Source organism: Thamnophis sirtalis, unplaced genomic scaffold (assembly GCF_051295495.1).
Source record: "Thamnophis sirtalis isolate CommonGarterSnake01/CBP01778 unplaced genomic scaffold, rThaSir2_p1.2 scaffold_17, whole genome shotgun sequence".
Lineage (NCBI taxonomy): Eukaryota > Metazoa > Chordata > Lepidosauria > Squamata > Natricidae > Thamnophis > Thamnophis sirtalis.
Window position 1 is genome coordinate 2,945,233 of NW_028261397.1, and position 26,362 is coordinate 2,971,594.

The 26,362-nt window shown below is 42.7% G+C and overlaps 1 protein-coding gene across 1 annotated transcript in view; it reads right to left on the minus strand.

The window, feature by feature from the left end:
• Nucleotides 1–26,362, minus strand: part of NCOR1 (nuclear receptor corepressor 1) — a 190,892-nt gene that overhangs the window by 124,626 nt on the left and 39,904 nt on the right. Inside the window, 10 exon segments of the mRNA XM_087702874.1 lie at nt 11,143–11,244; nt 12,793–12,830; nt 12,833–12,846; nt 15,265–15,443; nt 16,065–16,100; nt 16,102–16,156; nt 18,934–19,106; nt 19,723–19,789; nt 20,912–20,964; nt 21,820–21,876. Coding sequence (XP_087559000.1) covers nt 11,143–11,244; nt 12,793–12,830; nt 12,833–12,846; nt 15,265–15,443; nt 16,065–16,100; nt 16,102–16,156; nt 18,934–19,106; nt 19,723–19,789; nt 20,912–20,964; nt 21,820–21,876 — 774 coding nt within the window.

Consider the following 26,362-nt stretch of genomic DNA (forward strand, 5'->3'; position numbering starts at 1 on the left):
AGAAGAAGAAGAAGAAGATAGATAGATAGATAGATAGATAGATAGATAGATAGATAGATAGATAGATAGATAGATAGATAAAGATGGATGGACAGACAGATAAGATAGATATAAGATGGATGGGCAGACAGATTGATATAGATTCAAATATGGTAGATAGATAGATAGATAGATAGATAGATAGATAGATAGATAGATAGATAGATAGATAGATAGATAAAGATGGATGGACAGACAGATAAGATAGATATAAGATGGATGGGCAGACAGATTGATATAGATTCAAATATAATAGATAGATGATAGATAGATAGATAGATAGATAGATAGATAGATAGATAGATAGATAGATAGATAGATAGATATAGATAGATAGATAGATAGATAGATAGATAGATAAAGATGGATGGACAGACAGATAAGATAGATATAAGATGGATGGGCAGACAGATTGATATAGATTCAAATATGGTAGATAGATAGATAGATAGATAGATAGATAGATAGATAGATAGATAGATAGATAGATAGATAGATAGATAGATAGATAGATAGATAGATAAAGATGGATGGGCAGACAGATTGATATAGATTCAAATATAATAGATAGATGATAGATAGATAGATAGATAGATAGATAGATAGATAGATAGATAGATAGATAGATAGATAGATAGATAGACAGACGATAGACATATCGATAGATAAGACAGGATAGGCAGTTGAGAGACAGAAAGAGACAGAGAAAGAAAAGGCAAACTACCAAAAACACAAACCTTCCATCGCCTGAAGCCTCTCGGATCGACGTACCTGAACGCTCATCGGTGGCCGGGGGAGGGGAGTAAGAAGCTATCCGTGGGCCCCTCCCCCCCGGAAGGGGGGAACGGCAAACAACCACAAAAAGAAGGCAAAGTTTGCCGACCAGGGCTCTCCCCCTCCCTCCTTCCCTCCCTCCCTGCCAGGCCTGGCAGGGGGAAGAAGAGAGTCACTACCTGACCCTGCCAGGCGGTGATTCCGGAGGGGAGGAGGGAGGGAGGGAGGGAGGGAGGGGGGGGGTTAAAGTGGAAAGAAAAAGAAGAAGATAATAAGAAGGGGTGGTCTTCCCGGCCACTTTAATCCCCCCCCAAGTGAAGGGAGACGGTCCTGGCGCATGTGAGCGGCGCTAATCCCGACTGGGTTACCCGAGGTGATGCCGCGCGGAGCGAGGGCAGGATTAGCTGTCAGAGCCGCCGGCGTGTTTTTTTTTTTTTTTCCTATGTGGTCAGCTGGGCCAGCCGTGCCACCTGCCGCGGCTCTGATTCACAGGGGCTGACCGGAGGGAGGAGGGGGGCCCTCCGCCCCTGCAACCCAGGCCCAGTCCCCCCTCCCCCTTACACTCTGCAAACCGGGCGAATTTTTAAAGCCTTATTTATTATTATTATTATTATTACTACTATACCTTATACGTTATTCATTAAACAAGAAACTCACTCAACTGAACATTTAAAGAAAGAAAGAAAGAAAGAAAGAAAGAAAGAAAGAAAGAAAGAAAGAAAGAAAGAAAGATAGATAGATAGATAGATAGATAGATAGATAGATAGATAGATAGATAGATACTGGTAGATGATAGATACTGAGAGATAGATAGATACTGATAGATATAGATACAGACATAGATAGATAGATAGATAGATAGATAGATAGATAGATAGATGATAGATGATAGATAGATAGATAGATAGATAGATAGATAGATAGATAGATAGATAGATAGATAGATGATAGATGATAGATAGATAGATAGATAGATAGATAGATAAAGATGGATGGACAGACAGATAAGATAGATATAAGATGGATGGGCAGACAGATTGATATAGATTCAAATATAATAGATAGATGATAGATAGATAGATAGATAGATAGATAGATAGATAGATAGATAGATAGATAGATAGATAGATATAGATAGATAGATAGATAGATAGATAGATAGATAAAGATGGATGGACAGACAGATAAGATAGATATAAGATGGATGGGCAGACAGATTGATATAGATTCAAATATGGTAGATAGATAGATAGATAGATAGATAGATAGATAGATAGATAGATAGATAGATAGATAGATAGATAGATAGATAGATAGATAGATAGATAAAGATGGATGGGCAGACAGATTGATATAGATTCAAATATAATAGATAGATGATAGATAGATAGATAGATAGATAGATAGATAGATAGATAGATAGATAGATAGATAGATAGATAGATAGACAGACGATAGACATATCGATAGATAAGACAGGATAGGCAGTTGAGAGACAGAAAGAGACAGAGAAAGAAAAGGCAAACTACCAAAAACACAAACCTTCCATCGCCTGAAGCCTCTCGGATCGACGTACCTGAACGCTCATCGGTGGCCGGGGGAGGGGAGTAAGAAGCTATCCGTGGGCCCCTCCCCCCCGGAAGGGGGGAACGGCAAACAACCACAAAAAGAAGGCAAAGTTTGCCGACCAGGGCTCTCCCCCTCCCTCCTTCCCTCCCTCCCTGCCAGGCCTGGCAGGGGGAAGAAGAGAGTCACTACCTGACCCTGCCAGGCGGTGATTCCGGAGGGGAGGAGGGAGGGAGGGAGGGAGGGAGGGGGGGGTTAAAGTGGAAAGAAAAAGAAGAAGATAATAAGAAGGGGTGGTCTTCCCGGCCACTTTAATCCCCCCCCAAGTGAAGGGAGACGGTCCTGGCGCATGTGAGCGGCGCTAATCCCGACTGGGTTACCCGAGGTGATGCCGCGCGGAGCGAGGGCAGGATTAGCTGTCAGAGCCGCCGGCGTGTTTTTTTTTTTTTTTCCTATGTGGTCAGCTGGGCCAGCCGTGCCACCTGCCGCGGCTCTGATTCACAGGGGCTGACCGGAGGGAGGAGGGGGGCCCTCCGCCCCTGCAACCCAGGCCCAGTCCCCCCTCCCCCTTACACTCTGCAAACCGGGCGAATTTTTAAAGCCTTATTTATTATTATTATTATTATTACTACTATACCTTATACGTTATTCATTAAACAAGAAACTCACTCAACTGAACATTTAAAGAAAGAAAGAAAGAAAGAAAGAAAGAAAGAAAGAAAGAAAGAAAGAAAGAAAGATAGATAGATAGATAGATAGATAGATAGATAGATAGATAGATAGATAGATAGATAGATACTGGTAGATGATAGATACTGAGAGATAGATAGATACTGATAGATATAGATACAGACATAGATAGATAGATAGATAGATAGATAGATAGATAGATAGATGATAGATGATAGATAGATAGATAGATAGATAGATAGATAGATAGATAGATAGATAGATAGATAGATGATAGATGATAGATAGATAGATAGATAGATAGATAGATAGATAGATAGATAGATAGATAGATAGATAGATAGATGATAGATGATAGATAGATAGATAGATAGATAGATAGATAGATAGATAGATAGATAGATAGATAGATAGATAGATACTGGTAGATGATAGATACTGAGAGATAGATAGATACTGATAGATATAGATACAGACATAGATAGATAGATAGATAGATAGATAGATAGATAGATAGATAGATAGATAGATAGATGATAGATAGATAGATAGATAGATAGATAGATGATAGATAGATAGATAGATAGATAGATAGATAGATAGATAGATAGATAGATAGATAGATAGATAGATAGATAGATACTGGTAGATGATAGATACTGAGAGATAGATAGATACTGATAGATATAGATACAGACATAGATAGATAGATAGATAGATAGATAGATAGATAGATAGATAGATAGATAGATAGATAGATAGATAGATAGATAGATACACAGAGAGCTAGAAATAGATAGATGATGGATGGATGGATGGATGGATGGATGGATGGATGGATGGATGGATGGATGGATGGAGACAGAGCTAGAGATAGATAGATAGATGGATGGATGGATAGATAGATACACAGAGAGCTAGAGATAGATAGATGATAGATAGATAGATAGATAGATAGATAGATAGATAGATAGATAGATAGATAGAGACACAGAGAGCTAGAGATAGGTAGACAGACAGACAGACAGACAATTGATAGATAGATAGATAGATAGATAGAGAGAGAGAGAGAGAGAGAGAGAGAGAGAGAGAGAGAGAGAGAGAGAGAGAGAGAGAATATAACTAAATATATATATAGCCAGGACCTTAGGTGGTGGTAGTATTATTATTATTATTATTATTATTATTATTATTGTACAATTGTATCACAGCGGCCAGTTGTTTCGCCGGATTTGGCATTGGTTACTAGTCGGGCCCCACCCAGGGGCCTAGGACGTCGTAACGTATTTTCGTAATATGCGTGCAGATCCAAGCAGTGCGGCTTTTTGCATTTGACTGATGGTGATTTTGTCAATTTTTAACTGTTTTAAATGTAATTCCAGTGCTTTTGGAATAGCACCCAGTGTGCCAATTACCACTGGAATTACCACTGCTGGTTTGTGCCATAGTCGTTGAATTTCGATTTTTAAGTCCTGGTATCTTGCGATTTCTCGGCGACCTTGCTATCACCTGGTATTGCGATGTCTATGATTGTGACCTTATTTTTCTCAACCAGTGTGATGTCTGGTGTATTATGCGCCAGTATTTTGTCGGTTTGTATACGGAAATCCCACAAGATCTTGACCATCTGATTTTCAGTGACTTTTTCAGGCTGATGTTCCCACCAGTTTATTGCTGTTTTAATATTATAATTTTTGCACAAATTCCAATGGATCATTGGATTGAATTGTGCCGCAATTTATAATCAGTCTGCGCGATTTTTTTACAGCAGCTGAGTATGTGATCAACAGTTTCATCAGCTTCTTTGCAAAGTCTGCATTTGGCATCATCAGAGGATTTTTCGATTTTGGCCTTAATGGCATTTGTGCGGATAGCTTGTTCTTGCGCAGCCAGGATTAGTGACTCTGTTTCTTTCTTTAATGTACCTGTTTTTAACCATAACCAAGTTTGTTCACTGTCCACTTTATCTTTTATTTTTTCCAGAAATTGACCATGCAGTGCTTTGTTCTGCCAACTCTCCATTCTTGATTTTATCACATCTTTTCTGTATTCTTGTTTTGTCTGTTGGGCCTTCAGTAGATTTTTGTTCTTTACTTCGATTAATAGATGTTCTTGACTTTCTTTTAAATAATCAGCCAGTGCATGTTTTTCCTCTTCAACTGTTTGCTTCACTTGTAATAATCCTCTGCCACCTGATTTTCGGGGCAGATATAGTCTATCAGTATCACCACGTGGATGTAAACTGTAGTGCATTGTCATTAGTTTCCTGGTTTTTCGGTCCAAAAGGTCCAAATCAGCTTGTGTCCAGTTAACTATGCCAGCTGTGTATCTTATAACTGGTATTGCCCAGGTATTTATGGCCTTGATTGTATTTCCACCATTCAATTTAGATTTCAAAATTTTCCTAACTCTGTTGGTGTACTCTCGCCTGACAATAGTTTTTACTTCTCCATGCTTGATGTTATCCAACTGCAGAATGCCTAAGTATTTGTAGGCTTCATTTTCTTTGCATTTAATTAGTTGGCCATTGGGCATTTCAATTCCCTCAGATGCAGTGATTTTGCCCCTTTTTATGGATACAGTGGCGCATTTTTCCATGCCAAACTGCATTGAAATATCGGTGCTGAATACTCGGACTGTATTTGTCAATGATTGGATTTCTATTTCTGATTTTCCATAGAGTTTCAAATCATCCATATATAGTAAATGCGAAATTTTTTCAGCTTTTTTGGCTGTTTGGTAGCCTAATTTCATTTTTTTTAAGATTACTGATAGTGGGATCATTGCGATGATGAAGAGAAGAGGTGAAAGTGAATCACCCTGGAAAATTCCTCGCTTGATATTAACCATTCCGTAGCTCTCATTCCCTACTGCCAACTCAGTTCTCCATTGTTTCATTGCCTTTTCAGTAAAGGATGTAATATTTTTGCTAATGCCAGTTGTTTCTAAGCATTTTATGATCCAACTATGTGGCAGTGAGTCAAATGCCTTTTTGTAATCAATCCAGACCATATTCAAGTTCGTTTTTCTGTTCTTACAATTTTCTAATATCATTTTATCAATTAGAAGCTGATCTTTTGTGCCCCTGCTCCTTCTTTTGTTGCCTTTTTGCTCTACTGGCAAGATGTTGTTTGTTTCCAAATAATCCATCATGTTATCTGCAATAATGCCTGTGAGTAATTTGAAGGTTGTTGGCAAGCATGTTATTGGTCTATAGTTTTCAGGTGTTGTTCCTTTAGTTGGATCTTTCTGAATCAAGTATGTTTTTCCAGTTGTCAACCATTCATCAATTTGGCCCTTTTGTAAAATTTCATTCAGTTGCCTGGCTAATATTGCATGTAAACTGGTCAGATATTTGAGCCAGAAACCATGTAATTGGTCCTTTCCAGGTGATGTCCAATTCTTTACCTTTTTAACTCGATTTTTTATCATCTCAGTTGTTATTTCTAATACTTGCATTTGTTTGTTGCCAATGCTTTTCTCAAAGTCATGTATCCACTTTGCTTCCTTGTTGTAGTCCTTTGCATTTTCCCACAATTCTTTCCAGAATTCAACTGTGGCCTGCTTTTCTGGTTTTTCACTTTTGGTGTCACGATTCACATTAAGACTTTGATAAAAACGCCGTTGGTCTGATCGAAATTGCTGATTTTGTTTATATTGGATGATTCGTGCCTCATATCTTTCAATTTTTCTAGCTGTTGCTGTTATCTGCTGTTTTACAATCTCTACAGCTTCATTGATGTTTCTTGTATCCAATCTATATCTTCTGATTAGCCGATCTATGATTTTGTTGTTTTTAAGCCGTTGCTCATGCATGTTCTTTAAGTTACTAGCATCTGCCCTTAATTTTTTGATTTTTTGTTCTAAACGGATTTTCCACTTTGGCTTTGATGCTTTTTCTGTTGTGTGACTAGGTACTTTAATTTTAATGCCTAGTTCATTAGTGACTATTACAGCTGCGCTGTACATTAACTGGTTTGTTTCCAAGATGGATCCCGGTTCAATTGTTGAAAACACTGCATTAACCATTTTCATGATAGGGGCCAAAATTTTCTTAGGCACAGTTTTTAGTGATGGTAAACGTTGCCTTTCCTCATTAAGCAGAAAATGCTCCATGATCTTATCCTTCAATTCTTTTTGTTTTTGAGTTAGTTCATCAGTTGGTTCAATGATAACTGGTTCTAGTGGTGGTGATGTTATTTCCTCCCCGAGAGCTTCTTCTGGGAGTTCTACTATAGTGTCTTTAGTTGTGTCTTGAATATCAGTTATTTCCGCTTGTGATATTGTGTTTTGGGTTTTGCAATTTGCCTGAATCTCCTCATGTTCAACTTCACTAAACACTTTATTCCGTATAATAAATCGCCTTTGATCTGCTAGTCGTTGTTCACTAACATTTGAATCTGGATATTGTTGTTTCCATAATTCATACATTCGCTTTAAATATCCTCTTTTTTCTGGCTCTGAGTTGTAGTAACAGGCCATTATGGCACGGTTTTCATCTGCACTATATTTTTGTCGTTTTGTTGGCTGGTCCACTTGTAGCCCACTTGTCGACGGATGTCCAGGGACCCCAACATCCGCCGCGGCCCTTGTTAACCCGCGCGACGACCGATGCGGTATGGAATTCTTATTCGTTTTTTTCACCATATTGTATGGGTTGGCGGGGTTTTTTTTACGGGACCAGATGCCAACCTGATCCCAACCTTCCTCCTTTCTCATCCGGGCTTGGGACCAGCAACGGCGGAGTTATTATTATTATTATTATTATTATTATTATTATTATTATTATTATTTACTACTACTACTACTACTACTACTACTACTACTACTACTACTACTACTACTACTACTACTACGTTTCCCCGAAAATACGCCATGTCCTGATAATAAGGCCATGCCACATTTTTCTGGTGGGCAAAAATATAAATCCCACCCCCCTGCATATAAGCCCCCTGGACAACCCCTCACCTCCGGCCAGTCAGAGCGCCACTCACCCACCTAGCAGTATCCCAAAGGTACCAAGGCGCGGGAACCTGGGGGGGGGGCAAAGGTGATCGCGTTGCTTGGCACCTTCGGGATACCGCTAGGTTGGTGAATGGCGCTGTGCCCGGCTGGAAAGGGGGGTTTGCCGGGTGGCTGCTCGTGAGCGTGGTCGCTTCATGGCTGCTGTGTTGCGCTGCTACAAGAGCGCAACACGGCCATTCGCCCCTGAGGCTGTGCCCGGCTCTTTGGGAGCCCGCTCGGAAGAGAGCAGCCGCCTACCAACCCCAAAACAATAAACCCTCCCCTCATAATAAGGCCCAAGCCATATTTTGTGGGTAAAAAGGAAATAAGACCCTTTTGTTTCATTTCACTTTATTTTACTTTTACTATTTTATTTTACTGTACTATTTGCAACCCTGAAAGAGCCGAGGTGGCGCAGTGGTTAGGGTGCAGTACTGCAGGCCACTTCAGCTGACTGTTATCTGCAGTTCAGCGGTTCAAATCTCACCGGCTCAAGGTTGACTCAGCCTTCCATCCTTCCGAGGTGGGTGAAATGAGGACCCAGACTGTGGGGGCAAATATGCTGACTCTGTAAACCGCTTAGAGAGGGCTGAAAGCCCTATGAAGCGGTATATAAGTCTAACTGCTATTGCTATCTATCTATCTATCTGTCTGTCTGTCTGTCTGTCTGTCTGTCTATCTATCATCTATCTATCTATCTATCTATCTATCTATCTATCATCTATCTATCTATCTATCATCTATCTATCTATCTATCTATCTATCTATCTATCTATCTATCTATATCTATCCTATCCTATCTATCTATCTATCTATCTATCTATCTATCTATCTATCTATCTATCATCTATCTATCTATCTATCTATCTATCTATCTATCATCTATCTATCTATCTATCTATCTATCTATCTATCTATCAATCATCTATCTATCTATCTATCTATCTATCTATCTATCTATCTATCATCTATCTATCTATCTGGGTGAAATGAGGACCCAGACTGTGGGGGCAATATGCTGACTCTGTAAACCGCTTAGAGAGGGCTGAAAGTCCTATGAAGCGGTATATAAGTCTAACTGCTATTGCTATCTATCTATCTATCTATCTGTCTGTCTGTCTGTCTGTCTGTCTGTCTGTCTGTCTGTCTGTCTATCTATCTATCTATCTATCTATCATCTATCTATCTATCTATCATCTATCTATCTATCATCTATCTATCTATCTATCTATCTATCTATCTATCCTCTATATCTATCCTATCCTATCCTATCCTATCCTATCCTATCCTATCCTATCCTATCTATCTATCTATCTATCTATCTATCTATCTATCTATCTATCTATCTATCTATCTATCTATCTATCTATCTATCTATCTATCTATCTCTATCTATCTATCTATCTATCTATCTATCTATCTATCTATCTATCTCTATCTATCTATCTATCTATCTATCTATCAATCATCTATCTATCTATCTATCTATCTATCTATCTATCTATCAATCATCTATCTATCTATCTATCTATCTATCTATCTATCTATCTATCTATCTATCTATCTATCTATCTGGGTGAAATGAGGACCCAGACTGTGGGGGCAATTTGCTGACTCTGTAAACCGCTTAGAGAGGGCTGAAAGCCCTATGAAGCGGTAGATAAGTCTAACTGCTATTGCTATTGCTATTGTTGCTGTATCCCGATGATCAAAATTCAGACGCTTGGCAACTGACTCGTATTTATGACGGTTGCGGGGTCACATGATCCCCTTGTGTGACCTTCTGACAAGCCAAGTGAGGGGGGCGGGGGGGGGGGGAAGCCAGATTCACAGCCGTGTCATTAATCTAACAGCTGCGGCGATTCGCTTAACAACAGTGGCAAGAAAGGTCATAAAATGGGGCAAAACTCCCTTAACAAACGTCTCGCTCAGCAACAGAAATCTGGAGCTCATTTGTGGGTCGTAAGCCGAGGACTACCCGTATAACAAAGCCAAGAATGTACCCAGACGCACAGCCAAAGGATGGAAATAATTCCTCCTCGCTCAACTGATGCTAATCTGGGCCCAATACACGTGAACTCATTCCAAAAAGGAGCACCGTTAAAAGCCAGCCTTTCCCAGTGTGAGAACACCAGGGACTAGAACCGTGTTTGGGCAACCTATGGCACGTATTCTAGAGGTGGCATACATAGCTCTCTCTGTGGGCACACGTGACTTCGGCACCTGCTCTTCAAGTTTCCGGCACTCCGCGAGCTGCACTGGCTTCCGATCGGTCTCCGGATACACTTCAAGGTGCTAGTTGTCACTTATAAAGCCCTTCATGGTATTGGACCTGGGTACTTGAGAGACTGCCTGCTGCCAATTACCTCCCACAGACCCGTTAGATCGCACAGGGTCGGCCTCCTCCGGTTCCCGTCTACCAGCCAATGTCATCTGGCTACGACCCGGGGGAGGGCCTTCTCTGTGGTGGCTCCGGCCCTTTGGAACGAGCTACCCGCAGAGATTCGGACCCTCACCTCTCTCCAGGCCTTCCGAAAAGCCGTTAAAACCTGGCTGTGTCAGCAGGCCTGGGGTTGATGAGTTCCCCTCCCCACTCGATTTGTGTATCTGTTGGTTATTTTTAAATGCTTGTGTTGTAGTTTTTGTGTTTCCCTTTCCCTCCTTGGGTTTGTGCGCCGCCCTGAGTCCCGCTGGGAATAGGGCGGCATATAAATAAAACAAATCTCAATCTCAATGTGCGCACCAGCCAGCCAGTCTTTGCAGGCATTGGAGGATTGAAAACGTCCCAAAAACAGCCCAGAAAATGCCCTCGAAAAACAGCCAAAAACCAGGCTGTTCTTTGGACTATTTCCGGGCCATTTTTCAGGCCGTTTTCCAAAAACAGCCCAGAAAATGCCCTCAAAAACAGCCAAAAACCAGACTGTTCTTTTTCAAAAACAGCCCGGAAGGCATGCATGTGCCATCCAGCTGGTCTCCGGAGCACCCAACATGCACATGTGTTCCGGTTTGGCGACTCGGTACCGAAAAGGTCCGCCATCCCCGGACCAGAAACTCCAAAGGGAGACTCACCTGGTTTCTCCCTCGCCGCTTGCCGTAGTTCCTCCGCACCAGGGCCTTGTAGTTTTCGTTTTTCTTGGTCAAGTAGTAATACAAGACGCAGTCCGGCACGTTCTGGAAAGGCCAAACGGGGAGACCGTTCGTTAAAAGGAGAAACTTTTCCCTAAAGCGAACGAGCAGGCGAGAAACTCTGGTCTTAACATTCGGCGCGAGAAACAAACCGCGATGTGGAAATAATAGAGATGGCAGGAGAGCCATTTCCCATCAGATGTTTAAAAGGGGGGGGGGGAATTCCTGGGGCTAAGAGCAGCTGGAAATCACTGGCCCAAAGAAAGGATCAGCCACAGTGGTGGGGTTCAGATAATTCAACAATGGGGTTCGTGGGTGTGGCTAGGCGGTCACGGGAATGGGTGGGCGTGGACGCAGCAACCTTCAGATGTCTTTTAGGTTGTTGTATTCTACTTTGTTGTGTTGCAGTATATTGTGTTTTGTGCTTTATTGAATTTCGTATTATGTGCAGTTATTGGGTTGTTGAGCATTGTATATTGGATTGGATTGAGTTTTGTATTTTGTACAGTGTTGTGTTGTTGCCTATTGTGTGTTATTGGATTGGATAACACTGGGCTAATCACTTTAGGTATGACTGGGTCTGGGTGACTTTGGGTCTCTCTCTCCTCCCTCTCTCTCTCTCCTCTCTCTCTCCCTCCCTTCCTCTCTCTCTCCCTCCCTCTCCCTCCCTCTCTCTCCTCTCTCTCTCGCCCTCCCTCTCTCCTCTCTCTCCCTCCCTTCCCCTCTCTCTCTCTCCCTCTCTCTCCCTCCCTTCCTCTCTCCCTCCCCCCTCTCCCTCCCTCTCTCTCCTCTCTCTCCCTCCCTTCCCCCCTCTCTCTCTCTCTCTCTCTCCCTCTCTCCCTCCCTTCCTCTCTCTCCCTCCCCCCTCTCCCTTCCCCCCTTCCTCTCTCTCTCCCCCCTCTCCCTCCCTCTCTCTCCTCTCTCTCGCCCTCCCTCTCTCCTCTCTTTCCCTCCCTTCCCCCCTCTCTCCCTCCCCCCTCTCTCCCTCCCCCCTCTCCCTCCCTTCCTCTCTCTCCCTCCGCTCTCCCTCCGCTCTCCCTCCCTCCCTCTCCCTCCCCCTCTCTCCTCTCTCTCTCCCTCCCTCTCTCTCTCCTCTCTCTCCCTCCCTCTCTCCCTCCCTTCCTCTCTCCTCTCTCCCTCCTCCCCCTCTCCCTCCCCCCTCTCTCCTCTCTCTCTCCCTCCTCTCTCCCTCCCTCCCCCCTCTCCCGTCTCCCTCTCCTTGAATTATTTATCAAATAATAAAAGTGGAAATAATAATAATAATTTTAAAAAATAAAACATATAGTAAAGTGGTGAAATGAAGTAAAAATGTGAAGTAAAACAAAACAAAGTAAAATAATCAAATAAAATAGTAAACTAAAAAGTAAAAGTAAACGTAAAAATAAAAGTAAAGTAAAGTAAAACAAAACAAAACAAAACAAAACAAAGTAAAATAATCAAATAAAATAGTAAACTAAAAGTAAAAGTAAAGATAAAGTAAAACCCAAGAAAAGTAAAACCCAAGAAAAGCCAAGAAAGCCGATGGGAAGATGATTGTTGGCCTCTGCAGCTTCTGGCCTGATTGTTCCCCATGATAGCAAAACTCCATCTTACCTTTCGTTCTAAATAGGAAGCTATGAGGCCAAAGTTTTAGGATGCTGGACAAACCTGTAATCAAAACAAGGAAAACAGCCAGGTTTAGGCAACTTCCTGACTGACTGACATGCGTCCTCCTCTTCCCTGCAACCCCCCCGCTCTCTTCTAGCACTGATGGCGTTGCCTAGTTGGGCCATGAAACGTCTGCAAGAAAACCAGCCAGCTCAGAGTTCATCAAACACCCCACACTTAAAATGTTCTTTCCAGGCACCCTTAAAAGCTTCTAAATTCAGCTGCCAACTTGACACTCAAGCAAAGTATATATAACATCCTACGTATAACGTCCTACTTGTCAACGACTACTTCAGCTTCAACCGCAACAACACTCGGGCAAACAATAGATACAAAACTCAAAATAAACCGCTCCAAACTCGATTGCGGAAAATACGACTTTGGCAACAGATTGGTCGATGCCTGGAATGCTCTCCCTGACTCCGTTGTTAGTTCCTCAAACCCCCGTATTTTTCACCTTAAACTGTCCACCGTGGACCTCACACCTTTGCTAAGAGGTCCCTAAGGGGGCGTGCATAAGGGCACCCACGCGCCTTCCGTCCCTGTCCTACTGTCCCCATTGATATGGGCTCATTTTATGTGCTCGTGGCCACGTTACACTTATTTATATCCATCTACTTGTACCGATCTCATGCGGAAATGTCCATGTTTATTCTAATGCATGTTACCTTCTACAATACAATAGCACAGTGTTTTTCAATCTTGGCCACTTGAAGATGTCTGGACTTCAATTCCCAGAATTTCCCAGCCAGCGAATGCTGGCTGGGGAATTCTGGGAGTTGAAGTCCAGACATCTTCAAGTGACCAAGGTTGAGAAACACTGCAATAGCAGAGTTGGACGGGACCTTGGAGGTCTTCTAGTCCAACCCCCTGCCTAGGCAGCAAACCCTATACTGTTCCAGACAAATGGCTATCCAGCATCTTCTTAAAGACTTCCAGTGTTGGGGCATTCAAAGCTTCTGGAGGCAACTTCTGTTCCACTGATTCATTGTTCTCACTGTCAGGAAGTTTCTCCTGAGTTCTAAGTTGCTTCTCTCCTTGATTAGTTTCCACGCATTGCTTCTTGTTCTGCCCTCAGGTGCCTTGGAGAATAGCTTGACTCCCTCTTCTTTGTGAGAGATATTGGAAGACTGCTTACATGTCTCCCCTAGTCCTTTTCATTAATACAATTACAGTACAATACAATACAATAGCAGAGTTGGAAGGGACCTTGGAGGTCTTCTAGTCCAACCCCCTGCCTAGGCAGGAAACCTTATACCGTTTCAGACAAATGGCTATCCAACATCTTCTTAAAGACTTCCAGTGTTGGGGCATTCACAACTTCTGTAGGCATTTTCTGTTCCACTGATTAATCGTTCTCACTGTCAGGAAGTTTCTCCTCAGTTCTAAGTTGCTTCTCTTCTTGATTAGTTTCCACCCATTGCTTTTTGTTCTGCCCTCAGGTGTTTGGGAGGTCCCCTCCAACCCTGCTATTCTATTGTATTCTATTGTATTCTATTGTATTCTATCCTATCCTATTCATTATTCTATTATTCCATCCTATCCTATCCTATCCATTATCCTATCCTATCCAATCCATTATCCTATCCTATCCTATCCTTGTCCTCATCCTATCCTTATTCTTCTTAGGGTTTCCTGCCTAAGGAGGGGGTTGGACTAGAAGACCTCCAAGATCCCTTTCAACTTTGCTATTGTATTCTATTGTATTGTATTTTATCCTATCCTATTCTATCCTATCCAACCCAATCCATTATCCTATCCTAACCAATCCATTATCCTATCCTATCCTATCCAATCCAATCTAATCCAACCCAATCCATTATCCTATCCTATCCATTATCCTATCCTATCCATTATCCTATCCTATCCATTATCCTATCCTATCCTATCTTATCTTATCCTATCCTTGTCCTCATCCTATCCTTATTTTTCTCAGGGTTTCCTGCCTAGGCAGGGGGTTGGACTAGAAGACTTCCAAGGTCCCTTCCAACTCTGCTATTGTATTGTATTGTATTCTATCCTATCCTATCCATTATTCTATTCTATTCTATCCATTATTCTATCCTATCCAACCCAATCCATTATCCTATCTTATCCAATCCATTATCCTATCCTATCCTATCCTATCCTATCCAATCCAATCTAATCCAACCCAATCCATTATCCTATCCTATCCATTATCCTATCCTATCCATTATCCTATCCTATCCATTATCCTATCCTATCCATTATCCTATCCTATTCTATCATATCCTATCCTTGTCCTCATCCTATCCTTATTCTTCTCAGGGTTTCCTGCCTAGGCAGGGGGCTGCACTAGAAGACCTCCAAGGTCCCTTCCAACTCTGCCATTGCACTGCACCCTAGCGCCTTCCCCCCCACCCCCCCCAAGAGAAAGGAAGGAAGGAGGAAGATTACTTTTCTTTGAAGATCTCCTTCTCGTGGTCGGTCCAGACGTTCATGAACTGCCGATCCTTGTAGATCTTCATGGGGTCTTCCATCAGGCCATTCATGTTGATGAACTTCACGCGTCTCTGCTCGGCATCGAACATCATGGGAGGAATGACGGACAGCTGGCGCATCTGTTTTTCGTTGTTCTAGAAGCAGGGGGAGGAGAGGGGGGAAGGGAGGAAGAAGAGTAGGGGGGGGAGGGAGGGAGGGAGAGACAGAGAGAGAGACGTGAACACCGAGGGCATCACCTCTGCCTCTGCTGAGTGGGCCGACGTCAGGCATGGCGGTTCTCCTGTTCTGGTTATTTCCCGAAAGCCAAAGAGACAAGAGAGGCAGAAAAAGGAAGAGAAAGACAATAAGAGAGTTGGAAGGGACCTTGGAGGTCTTCTAGCCCAACCCCCTGCTCAAGCAGGAGACCAGGCCTAGACTACTGCAGTTAGAGGAGACTGGCTGATCAGTCTCCTGTTAATAACGTCCAGTGATGGAGTACCCACAACTTCCGGTGGTAAGGAGTTCCACTGGTTAATTGTTCTGGTTGAGAAAAAAAAAGGAAGAGGAAGAGAGCGAGAGAAAGACAGAGAAGGGAAAAGCAGAAAGGGCAGAGGAGAGGAGAAAAAGAGGAGGGAGCGAGGAAGAAGAAAGGAGAAAAGGGAGGGAGGAAGGAAAGTAGGAAGGAAGGAGAAAAAGAGGAGGGAGGGTGGGAAGAAGGAAGGAAGCAGAAAAAGAGCAGGGAAGGAGAACCTTCCGGGGAAGGCGGTCGCTCTCACCTCCTGTTCCGACAGCCCGTCGATGATCTCGGAGATTTTCGTGCTCGCTCCGAGCGATGGTGGCCGAAAGGCCAGTTCCTCTTTGGCCAACCCTGCAGAAGCGCCAGAAGGGAAGAAGGTCAAGGGGAAGAAACTTCTGTCTTTTGGGGGCCTATCAAGTAGATGTGTTTACGAGGAGTGGTGTTCGATCCTAGGTAGAGGCAGATATTTCTCTTTCTGGGCACCGTGAGAATATATCTGAACAAAACTCCGCATCGGAGACAAGAAAGGTATCCGGCCACTAAACACTCTGCTAGCTTCATTTGGCTGCCCAGGCTCCACCCCGCAAGGGATTATGGGTCGTTCAAAGAAGATGATGATATAGATGTGTTTATGGGTAAGGCCTCGACGTACAACCGTTCGTTTAGTGACCGTTCGAAATGACGGCGGCCCTGAAGAAAAGGGCCAGGGGCCATTTTTCACGTGGTCACATGATCAAAATTCAGAGGCTTGGCAACTGGCATGTACTTATGACAGTTGCATTGCCCCGTGGGGGGCGGGGAGGTGTCACATAATCAACTTTTGTGATCTTCTGACAAGCCAGATTCACGTAACAACCATGTGACTAACATAACGAGTGTGGTTAACGACTGCAGAAAGAATGGCTGTAAAAGGAGGCAAACTTCGCTTTGCAAATTTCTCACTGAGCAACAATTGATTGACTCAATTGTGGTCGTTAAGTCGAGGACTTCCTGTACTTTCGTTGTGTTCCTTTGTCATTGTTTATTTTACTGTGCTATTATTTTGTTTCTGTTTCTATGTCTGTTCATTCTTCATTTTTATCACTGAAAACTGCCTAGAGTGGCCCCTTGGCGAGACTGGCAGGAAATAAATAAATTAATGAATGAAATAATTTATTACAATACAATAGCAGAGTTGGAAGGGACCTTGGAGGTCCTCTAGTCCAACCCCCTGCCTAGGCAGGAAACCCTATACTGTTCCAGACAAATGGCTATCCAGCATCTTCTTAAAGACTTCCAGTGTTGGGGCATTCACACAAACCACCCATAAAAACCCAGAAAATTCTTTTAAATTTTCGGGGGGGGGGGGGTTTCTAACTCAGCCATTGTCTTAAGGAGTTTCCTCTCTCCGTGGGGAGGTTTATCACTGCCAGGAAATTTCTCCTCTGTTCTAAGTTGCTTCTCTCCTTGATTAGTTTCCACCCATTGCTTCTTGTCCTGCCCTCAGGTGCCTTGGAGAATAGTTTGACTCCCTCTTCTTTGGGGCAACCCCTGAGGTAGTGGAAGACTGCTATCATGTCTCCCCTGGTCCTTCTTTTCATTAAACTAAACATGCCCAGTTCCTGCAACCGTTCTTCGTATGTTTTAGCCTCCAGTCCCCTAATCCTCTTTGTTGCTCTTCTCTGCACTCTTTCTGGAGTCTCCACATCTTTTCTACATCATGGAGGCCAAAACTGAATGCCATATTCCAAGTGTGGCCTTACCAAGGCCTTATAAAGTATTAATGCTTCACATGATCTTGATTCTATCCCTCTGTTTATGTAGCCTAAATTTATTTAATTTAAAATTAAATAAAAAGCAGCATTAGCAATAGCCCTTAAACTTATGTACCACTTCACAGTGCTTTTGAAGCCTTCTCTAAGTGGTTTACAGAGTCAGCCTCTTGCCCCAACAACAATCCGGGTCCTCATTTTACCGACCTCGGAAAGATGGAAGGATGAGTCAATCTTGAGCCTGGTGGGATTTGAACTGCTGAACTGCAGGCAGCAGTCAGCTGAAGTAGCCTGCAGTACTGCACTCTAACCACTGCGCCACCTCAGCTCTCTTTATTATTTGATAAATATTTAATTAATACACAAATCTTTTAGAAAGATTCAACATTTTTAGATGAAAGTTTAAAGATCTAAAGATTAAATAAATTGAAGCAATAAATAAATCATTTATTTAAATTTTTACTTAATAAAAATTGAATAAATCTTTATTTAAGAAAGATTAAAGGCCTTTAGATTCAAGAGCTAAAGATGAAAGAAATTAAAGGAAAAATAAATCATTCGTAAATGTAAAAATACAATAAATGATTAAATTAATTGATCTTTAATCAAAATTGAGTAAATAAATCTTTATTTAACAAAGACTAGAGGCCTTTAAAGATTAAAGATCTAGAGATAAAACATTCAATAAATTAAAGGAATAAGTTGAATAAATCATAAACCATATTTAAGTTCAATAAAATTTTAATAAAGATTTAATAAATAAGTTTTTAATAAACTTTAATGGTCTTCAGATTAAAGATCTAAAGATTAAATAAATAAATAAGTAAATGGAGGAGGGGTAAAGATGAAAGAAATTAAAGGAAAAATAAATCATTCATTAATTTAAAAACACAATAAATGGTTAAATTAGTTGATCTTTAATCAAAATGGAGTAAATAAATCTTTATTTAACAAAGACGAGAGGCCTTTAGATTAAAGATTAAAAGATCTGGAGATTAAAACATTCAATAAATTAAAGAAATGGGTTGAATAAATCATAAATAAATAAGTTTTTAATAAAGATGAATGGCCTTTAGATCAAAGATCTAAAGATTAAATGAATGAATGAATGGATGGATGGATGGATGGATGGATGGATGAATGGAGGAGGGCTGTGTGAGAATGGGAGAAGAGTTCTGAGGATGGATCGGGCCGAGAGCTATCCTAATTTCTGCCTTTGGAGATAAAGGAGCCACAGCAGAAAAGGCCCAGCAGATGGAAGTCCTTGAAAGGGAGACCCCCAACGTACCCCTCGTGCCGAGCACGCTGGGATGGGAGGAGTTGTTCAGGAAGAGAGGGTCCCCCAGATAGCAATCCGGCCTCCTGGTCCGGCCTTACCTCTGGAACCTCTCCTGCTGCTCCCGCTGCTTGCGGATCTCCGGGAACTGCTTCTCGTAATACTCCCGGGTTTTGCTCTCCTTGGCCTTCCGGCGGGGGTTGTTCTCAATCCGGTCCACCTTCTTCTCCCAGGCCTCCATCAGTTGGTCGTAGCGCTGGCAGATCTTCTGCTCCTGGGGATCCCCCAGAGATCAAAGAGTCAGGGAAACCCAGAAACAGACATAGACGGAGAGAGAGAGAGAGGGAGAAGGGGGAGGAGAAGAAGAGAGGGAGGGAGGGAGCGAGGGAGAAGGAGAGAAACAGCGGGATGGAGGGAAAAGAGTGGGGGGAGGAAAAGAAGGAAGTAAGAGAGAAAGAGGGAGGGGAGCAGGAGGGAGGGAAGAAGAGAAGGAAGTGGGAGAGGGAGAGAAAGAGGGAGGCAGAGAGAAAATGGAAGATGGAGAAAGGAGGGTAGAGGGAGGGAGGAAGAGAAGGAAAAGGGTGAGGGAGAGAAAGAGGGAGAGAGGAAGAGAGAGGAAAACAGAGAGGGGGCGAGAGGGGGGAGGGAGGGAAGAAGAGGAAGTGGGAGAGAGAAAGGAAGGGAGAGGCACGGAGAGAAGAAGGGAGAAAGAGAAGGAAGAGAAGTGGCAGAGGGAGAGAAAGGGAGGGAGAGTGGGAGTGGGGAGGGAAGGAAGGAAGGAAGGAAGGAAGGAAGGAAGGAAGGAAGGAAGGAAGGAAGGAAGGAAAGAAAGAAAGAAAGAAAGAAAGAAAGAAAGAAAGAAAGAAAGAAAGAAAGAAACACACCCCTACCCTTTGTTTCCTGGCATGATTCCGTCTCTTGAAAAACAAAATCAGCTTCTTTCTCATCACCTGGTTCCTAAAAAGAGATTTTGGGGGGAGAAGACAGACACAGAAGAGCTGAGACAAGTTTTCCTCCCGTCTGGGACAGAATTTCACACCCAAACTTTCCTCCTTCCTACAGTATTTTAGTACATGTGCTTTTTTTTGGGGGGGGGGTGGAAAGGAGGAGGAAAAACACAGGTTGTGTTGATCAAAGTATTCAGAAGGTTTGTGTGTGTGCGGAAGAAGTCACACCCGCTTCAACTCCTGCCTGCCAAAAAAAACCCTAGTAATAATTAATCTTCGGCATCCGCCTTATGGAGGAACAGTTCATACCCCAGAAAATGTTACAACTGTTTGTTCGAAGTTACAATGGACACGGGGGGGGGGGGGGGGGGATTCGCAGTTGTTCCTCGCAGTTACGACTGTCATAGCAGCCCCTCAGTCCCGTGATCAAAATTCAAGTGCTTTTGGAATGGGGTGTGTTTACGATGGTGGCAGCGTCCCAGAGGTCAAGGCCTCGCTTAGCAACGGAAATTCTGTTTCCAGTTGGGGTTGTAAGTTGAGGACCACCGGTAATAACTACAGGTAGTCCTCAATTTACGACCCCAAATTTCTGTTGCTAAGTGAGTTTTGAGCCCATTCTACCTTTCCTGCCACCATCGTTAAGTGAATCACTGCAGCTGATAAGTTAGTCACCCGTTGTTAAGTGAACCCAGCCTCCCCACCAGACTTTGCTTGTCCGAAGGTCACAAATGGGGATCGCACACCCATTTTACGACCTTTCTTGCCACCGTTATTAAGCGAATTGCTGCAGCTGATAACTTAAGTCACCCGGTTGTTAAGTGAATTTGGCTTCCTCCATTGACTTTGCTTGTCTGAAGGTCGCAAAAGGGGATCACGTGACCCCCGTCGTAAATATGAGCCAGCTGCCAACTGTCTGAATTTTGTTCACATGAACATGGGGATGCTACAAAGGTCGTAAGTGTGAAAAGCAGTCATGAGTCCCTCTATTCGGCACCGTTGTAGCTTTGAACGGTCCCTAAACTAACAGTTGTTAAGTGGAGCACTGCCTGTAAAAGAATAAGTATAAAATGAGGTAGAAATTTCGTCACCCACCACCAAAGATTGGAAGGAAATATTATCCACATTTTCTTACGTTTTGATGTTTTCGTGGTACACTTTAGTGTCGGAAGGCTGGTTGTAAAGAGGCTGCAAGAAAAGAGACGGAGACTTAACTGTTTTGCCCCCCAATGTAAGTCGAAAAGGGAGAAAAAGAAGAGAAGCAAGAAAAATGGAGGAGAAGAATGGAAGAGGAGGAGAGAGGAGGAGGGAAGGAAGGAAGAAAAAGGATTGAGATAAACTGGAAAAGAAGGAAGAAAAATAGAGAAGAGGAAGAGAAGAAAGAAAAGGAGGTGGAAGGAGGGAAGAAAAGGAAGAAAAAGAACAGAAGCAAGAAAAATGGAGAGGAATAAAGGTGGTGGTGGTGGTGGAGGAGGAGGAGGAGGAGGAGGAGAAGGAGAAGGAGAAGGAGAAGGAGAGAAAGGAGAGGAAGAAGAAGAAGAAGAAGAAGAAGAAGAAGAAGAAGAAGAAGAAGAAGAAGAAGAAGAAGAAAGGAAGTGGGAAGGAAGGAAAAGATTAAACTGGAAAAGAAGGAAGAAAAATAGAGGAAGAGAAGAAAGAAAAGGAGGTGGAAGGAGGGAAGAAAAGGAAGAAAAAGAAGAGAAGCAAGAAAAATGGAGAGGAATAAAGGTGGTGGTGGTGGTGGTGGTGGTGGTGGAGGAGGAGGAGGAGGAGGAGGAGGAGGAGGAGGAAGAAGAAGAAGAAGAAGAAGAAGAAGAAGAAGAAGAAGAAGAAGAAGAAGAAGAAGAAGAAGAAGAAGAAGAAGAAGAAGGGAAGTGGGAAGGAAGGAAAAGATTAAACTGGAAGAGAAGGAAGAAAAATAGAGAAGAGGAAGAGAAGAAAGAAAAGGAAGTGGAAGGAGGGAAGGAAAGGAAAGGGAGAAGAAGGAGTAGTAGTAGTAGTAGTAGTAGTAGTAGTAGTAGTAGTAGTAGTAGTAGTACTTACCAGCTCCACCTTGGGGCCCAGCCCTTCGAAAATCTTATGAGCTTCCTCTGCTTTTTTCTGCAAGAGAGAAAAGGAGAAATAAAAGCTTTCGCCGGAATTTCACTGTTTTCAGTGTCGTTGGAACTTTCGAATGGTCACTAAGTGAAGGGCTGTAACTCCAGGACTACAAGTAGCCTTGGATTTACAACAGCTAGTTTAGTGACCGTTCAAAGTTACAACGCACTGAAAAATGTGATTTGTGACCGTTTTTCACACTTACGACCGTTGCAACAGCCCCATAGTAACATCATCAAAATTCAAACGCTTGCCAACCGACTCATATTTACGACGGTCACAGTGTCCTGGGGGTGTGTGTGTCACGCGATCCCCTTTTGCGACCTTCTGACTAGCAAAGTCAAGGGGGAAGCCAGATTCACTTAACGACCGTGTGACTAACTTAAACAGAGGCAGTGGTTCACTTAACAACAGTGGCCAGAAAGGTTGTACAACGGGCCAAAACTCACTTAACAACTGTCTTTCTGGACTGAAAGTCATTTAACATCTCATTTAACAACAATTTTTGGCTCAACTGTAGTCATACGTCGAGGACCAGCTGTACCATGTTCGGATGGGGAGGAAAAAAATGAGAATTTGCCCCCCCCCTCCCCTCATTTTCATCCCCCTCGAGACCCAGGGGGGGGGATTGTGACTCTTTCTTCATCTGCCTATTACTTACCGCAGTGTTTCTCAACCTTGGCAACTTGAAGATGTCTGGACTTCAACTCCCAGAATTCCCCAGCCAGCGAATGCTGGCTGGGGAATTCTGGGAGTTGAAGTCCAGACGTCTTCAAGTTGCCAAGGTTGAGAAACACTGACTTACCGTATTTTTCGGACTATAAGACGCACTATTTGTCTCCCAAACAGAGGTGAAAATATCTGTGCGTCTTATAGACCGAATATTGCCAAAGCCCCATCCACCCACCGGCCATTTTTTGGCCTCCGCACAACCCGTTTTCGGGCCCTTTTCTGGCTTGTTTTGGAAGGTTTTTCCAACCTGTTTTCGAGGCTTTTGGGGGGTCCGTTTTTAAAGCTTTTTTTTGGCCTGTTTTCGAGGCTTTCTTCAGCCCATTTTTTTTTCTTAGCCCGTTTTTGTGGGTTTTTGTGACTCGTTTTTTAAAGGGGGGGATTCAGCTTGGTTTTTTTGCCCTTTTTTGGCCCATTTTTGAGGCTGTTTTTGGCCCGTTTTCCCTAAAGAATGGGCCAAAAAAAAGCCTCGAAAATGGGCTGGAAAAAAAAAAAGACTAATACAGACCGATAAAAGCTTTTTCTTGAAAAGTTTCAAAAACAGCCCCCCAAAAGCCTCAAAAATGGCCCGAAAAAAGCCTCAAAAGCGAGCCAAGAAAACCCTCAAAAACGGGCTGAAAAAAACCCTCAAAACAGGCCAAAAACCCCTTGAAAAATGGGATTAAAAAAGGCTGGGAAAGGGCTCCCAAAAAAGGCCCCCCAAAAGGGCTGAAAATGCAGCATGCGGGGGCCACCCCCCTTTTTAAAACTGTTTTCCTCTTCTAAATGTAGGTGCGTCTTATAGTTGGGTGCATCTTATACTCTGAAAAATACGGTATATTCAGCAGAGGAGTCCAGTTTCTACCGTAAACGGGAGGAAGGTCGGGAGGGAGAGGAGAGAGAGATGGAAGAGAAACTTGGCAGAGAGGCTGGGATGCAACGGTTTGTTTGGTCTCTAAATAGCTCCAAGCACTGAACTTCGAGTCCCACGTTGTCCAGCCAAAGGATTGGAAGTTTTCCAGAGGAGGCTGGGCAGCCATTGGTCTGAAATAGGACAGGGCAGGGACGCCAAAAGCGCATGCACACCCATAATACAATGCGCGTGTGACAACCCCGTGGGCTCCATTTCCCCCCCCCCATGCATACACTCGCAACACACAGACACATGTGTTCCCCCCCTATGCAGGCGCAAGACCCTGCTCCCAGGCACACGACCCTCCCCACATATGCACACACATCTCCCGCATGCGACCCGCCCCTTGGACATGCACGGCAGATTCCGCCGAACCAGCTGGACATTGGGAGGACTGCGGAGTTGAGCTGGGGCAACGGCTCACGTGCCCACAGAGAGGGGTCTTCTGCATGCCACCTGTGGCAGACGTGCCCCAGGTTTGCCATCACAGGTATAGAGTTTCTTGCCTGAGCAGGGGGTTGGACTAGAAAGCCTCTGAAGGTCCCTTCCAACTCTTTCTATTCTATTCTCCTCTGCTCTACTCTATTGTACTCTTATTTCTATGCTATTTCTATGCTATTTCTATGCTATTTCTATGCTATCCTATCCTACCCTATCCTAATCTTTCCTATCCTATCCATTATTCTATTCTATTCTTATTTCCTCTATCCTATCCTATCTTATCCTATCCATTATTCTTTTCTATTCTATTTTTATTTCTATCCTGTCATTCTACTCTTTTTCCCCTATCCTATCCATTATTCTATTCTATTCTATTCTTCTTTTCCCTATCCTATCTATTATTCTATTCTATTCTATTCTTCTTTCCCCTATCCTAGCCTATCCATTATTCTATTCTATTCTTCTTTCCCCTATCATATCCTATCCTATCCTATCATTCTATTCTATTTTTCTTTCCCCTATCCTATCCATTATTCTATTTTATTCTTCTTTCCTCTATTCTATTCTATTCTATTCTATCCTATTATTCTATTCTATTCTTCCTTCCCCCATCCTCTTATCCTATCTTATCCTATCATTCTATTCTATTCTTATTTCCCCCATCCTATCTTATCCTATCCTATCCATTATTCTATTCTATTCTTATTTCCTCTATTCTATCCTATCCTATTATTCTATTCTTTCCTCTATCCTATCCTATCTTATCCTATCATTCTATTCTATTCTTCTTTCCCCCATCCTATCTTATCCTATCCTATCCATTATTCTATTCTATTCTTTCCTCTATTCTATTCTATTCTATCCTATTATTTTATCTTATCCATTATTCTATTCTATTTCTATTCTATTCTATTTCTATTCTATTCTTCTTTCCCCTATCCTATCCTATCCTATTAAGAAGAGACTGGAAGGCCATTTGTCTGAAATGGTACAGGCCAGGGTTTCCTGCTAAGCAGGCGGGTTGGACTAGAAGACCTCCAAGGTCCCTTCCACGTCTGTTATTCTGTTCATAAAAAGCACCTGAAACATTTTCAGTTCCCTTGATTTTTATTTGGTCTGTAAAAAAAAAAAAACCATTTGGTTTTGTTCTGTTACAGGTAGCCCCCGATCTGCAACAGTTCATTTAGCGACGGTACAAAGTTACAAAACGGCATTGGGGGGGGAAAAGTGACCTACGACCAATTTTCGCACTCGCGACAACTGCCGCCTCCCCAGGGTCACATCATCCAAATCCATACGCTTGGCGACTGACTCATATTTATGACGATAGCAGTGTCCCAGAGTCATGTCAGAAGTCAAAAGGGGAAACCAGATTCACTTAACAATGGTGTCATTGAGAATTGCCGCGATTCACTTAACAGACGTGGCAAGGAAGGGTTGTAAAAAGGGAGCAGAAGTTGCTGAGCAACTGTCTCGCTCAACAAAAGAAATTCCGGGCTCGATTCTGGTCGTAGGTTGAGGACTGCCTGTATTCTCCCTCCTCCTTTCCCCCAAATCACCTGAGCTTTTGAACCAGGGAAATAATCTTTCCCCTCTGACCGAGCAGGAACGGCCGAGGTACACAACCTCCCAGACCACATTACACAAACACAGCCCCGCAGTGACAAAAGGACACAGGTCACAATCCTCGCTGGGGTTCATTCAGTGTCGCCAGCGGAGCCTTGTGAAAGTCGGGCCGCGTCGAGCGGAGACTAAAGATAATAATTCCCCTCCATACAGGAAGTCTTCGACGTACGACTTACGAGGGAGCCCGAGATTTCTGGGGTGAGAGGGTTGGTGAGTTATGGCCAATTTGAGGACCTTTCCGGCCACCGTTGTTAAGTGAAGCATTCCACTGGTTATGGCAATAGCAATAGCAATAGTAGTTAGACTTATATACCGCTTCATAGGGCTTTCAGCCCTCTCTAAGCGGTTTACAGAGTCAGCATATCGCCCCCACAGTCTGGGTCCTCATTTCACCTAGATAGATAGATAGGATAGATAGATAGGATAGATAGATAGGATAGATAGATAGGATAGATAGATAGGATAGATAGATAGGATAGATAGATAGGATAGATAGGATAGATTAGATAGATAGATTAGATAGATAGATTAGATAGATAGATTAGATAGATAGATTAGATAGATAGATTAGATAGATAGATTAGATAGATAGATTAGATAGATAGATTAGATAGATAGATTAGATAGATAGATTAGATAGATTAGATAGATTAGATAGATTAGATAGATTAGATAGATTAGATAGATTAGATAGATTAGATAGATTAGATAGATTAGATAGATTAGATAGATTAGATAGATAGATGATAGATAGATAGATAGATAGATAGATAGATAGATAGATAGATAGATAGATAGATA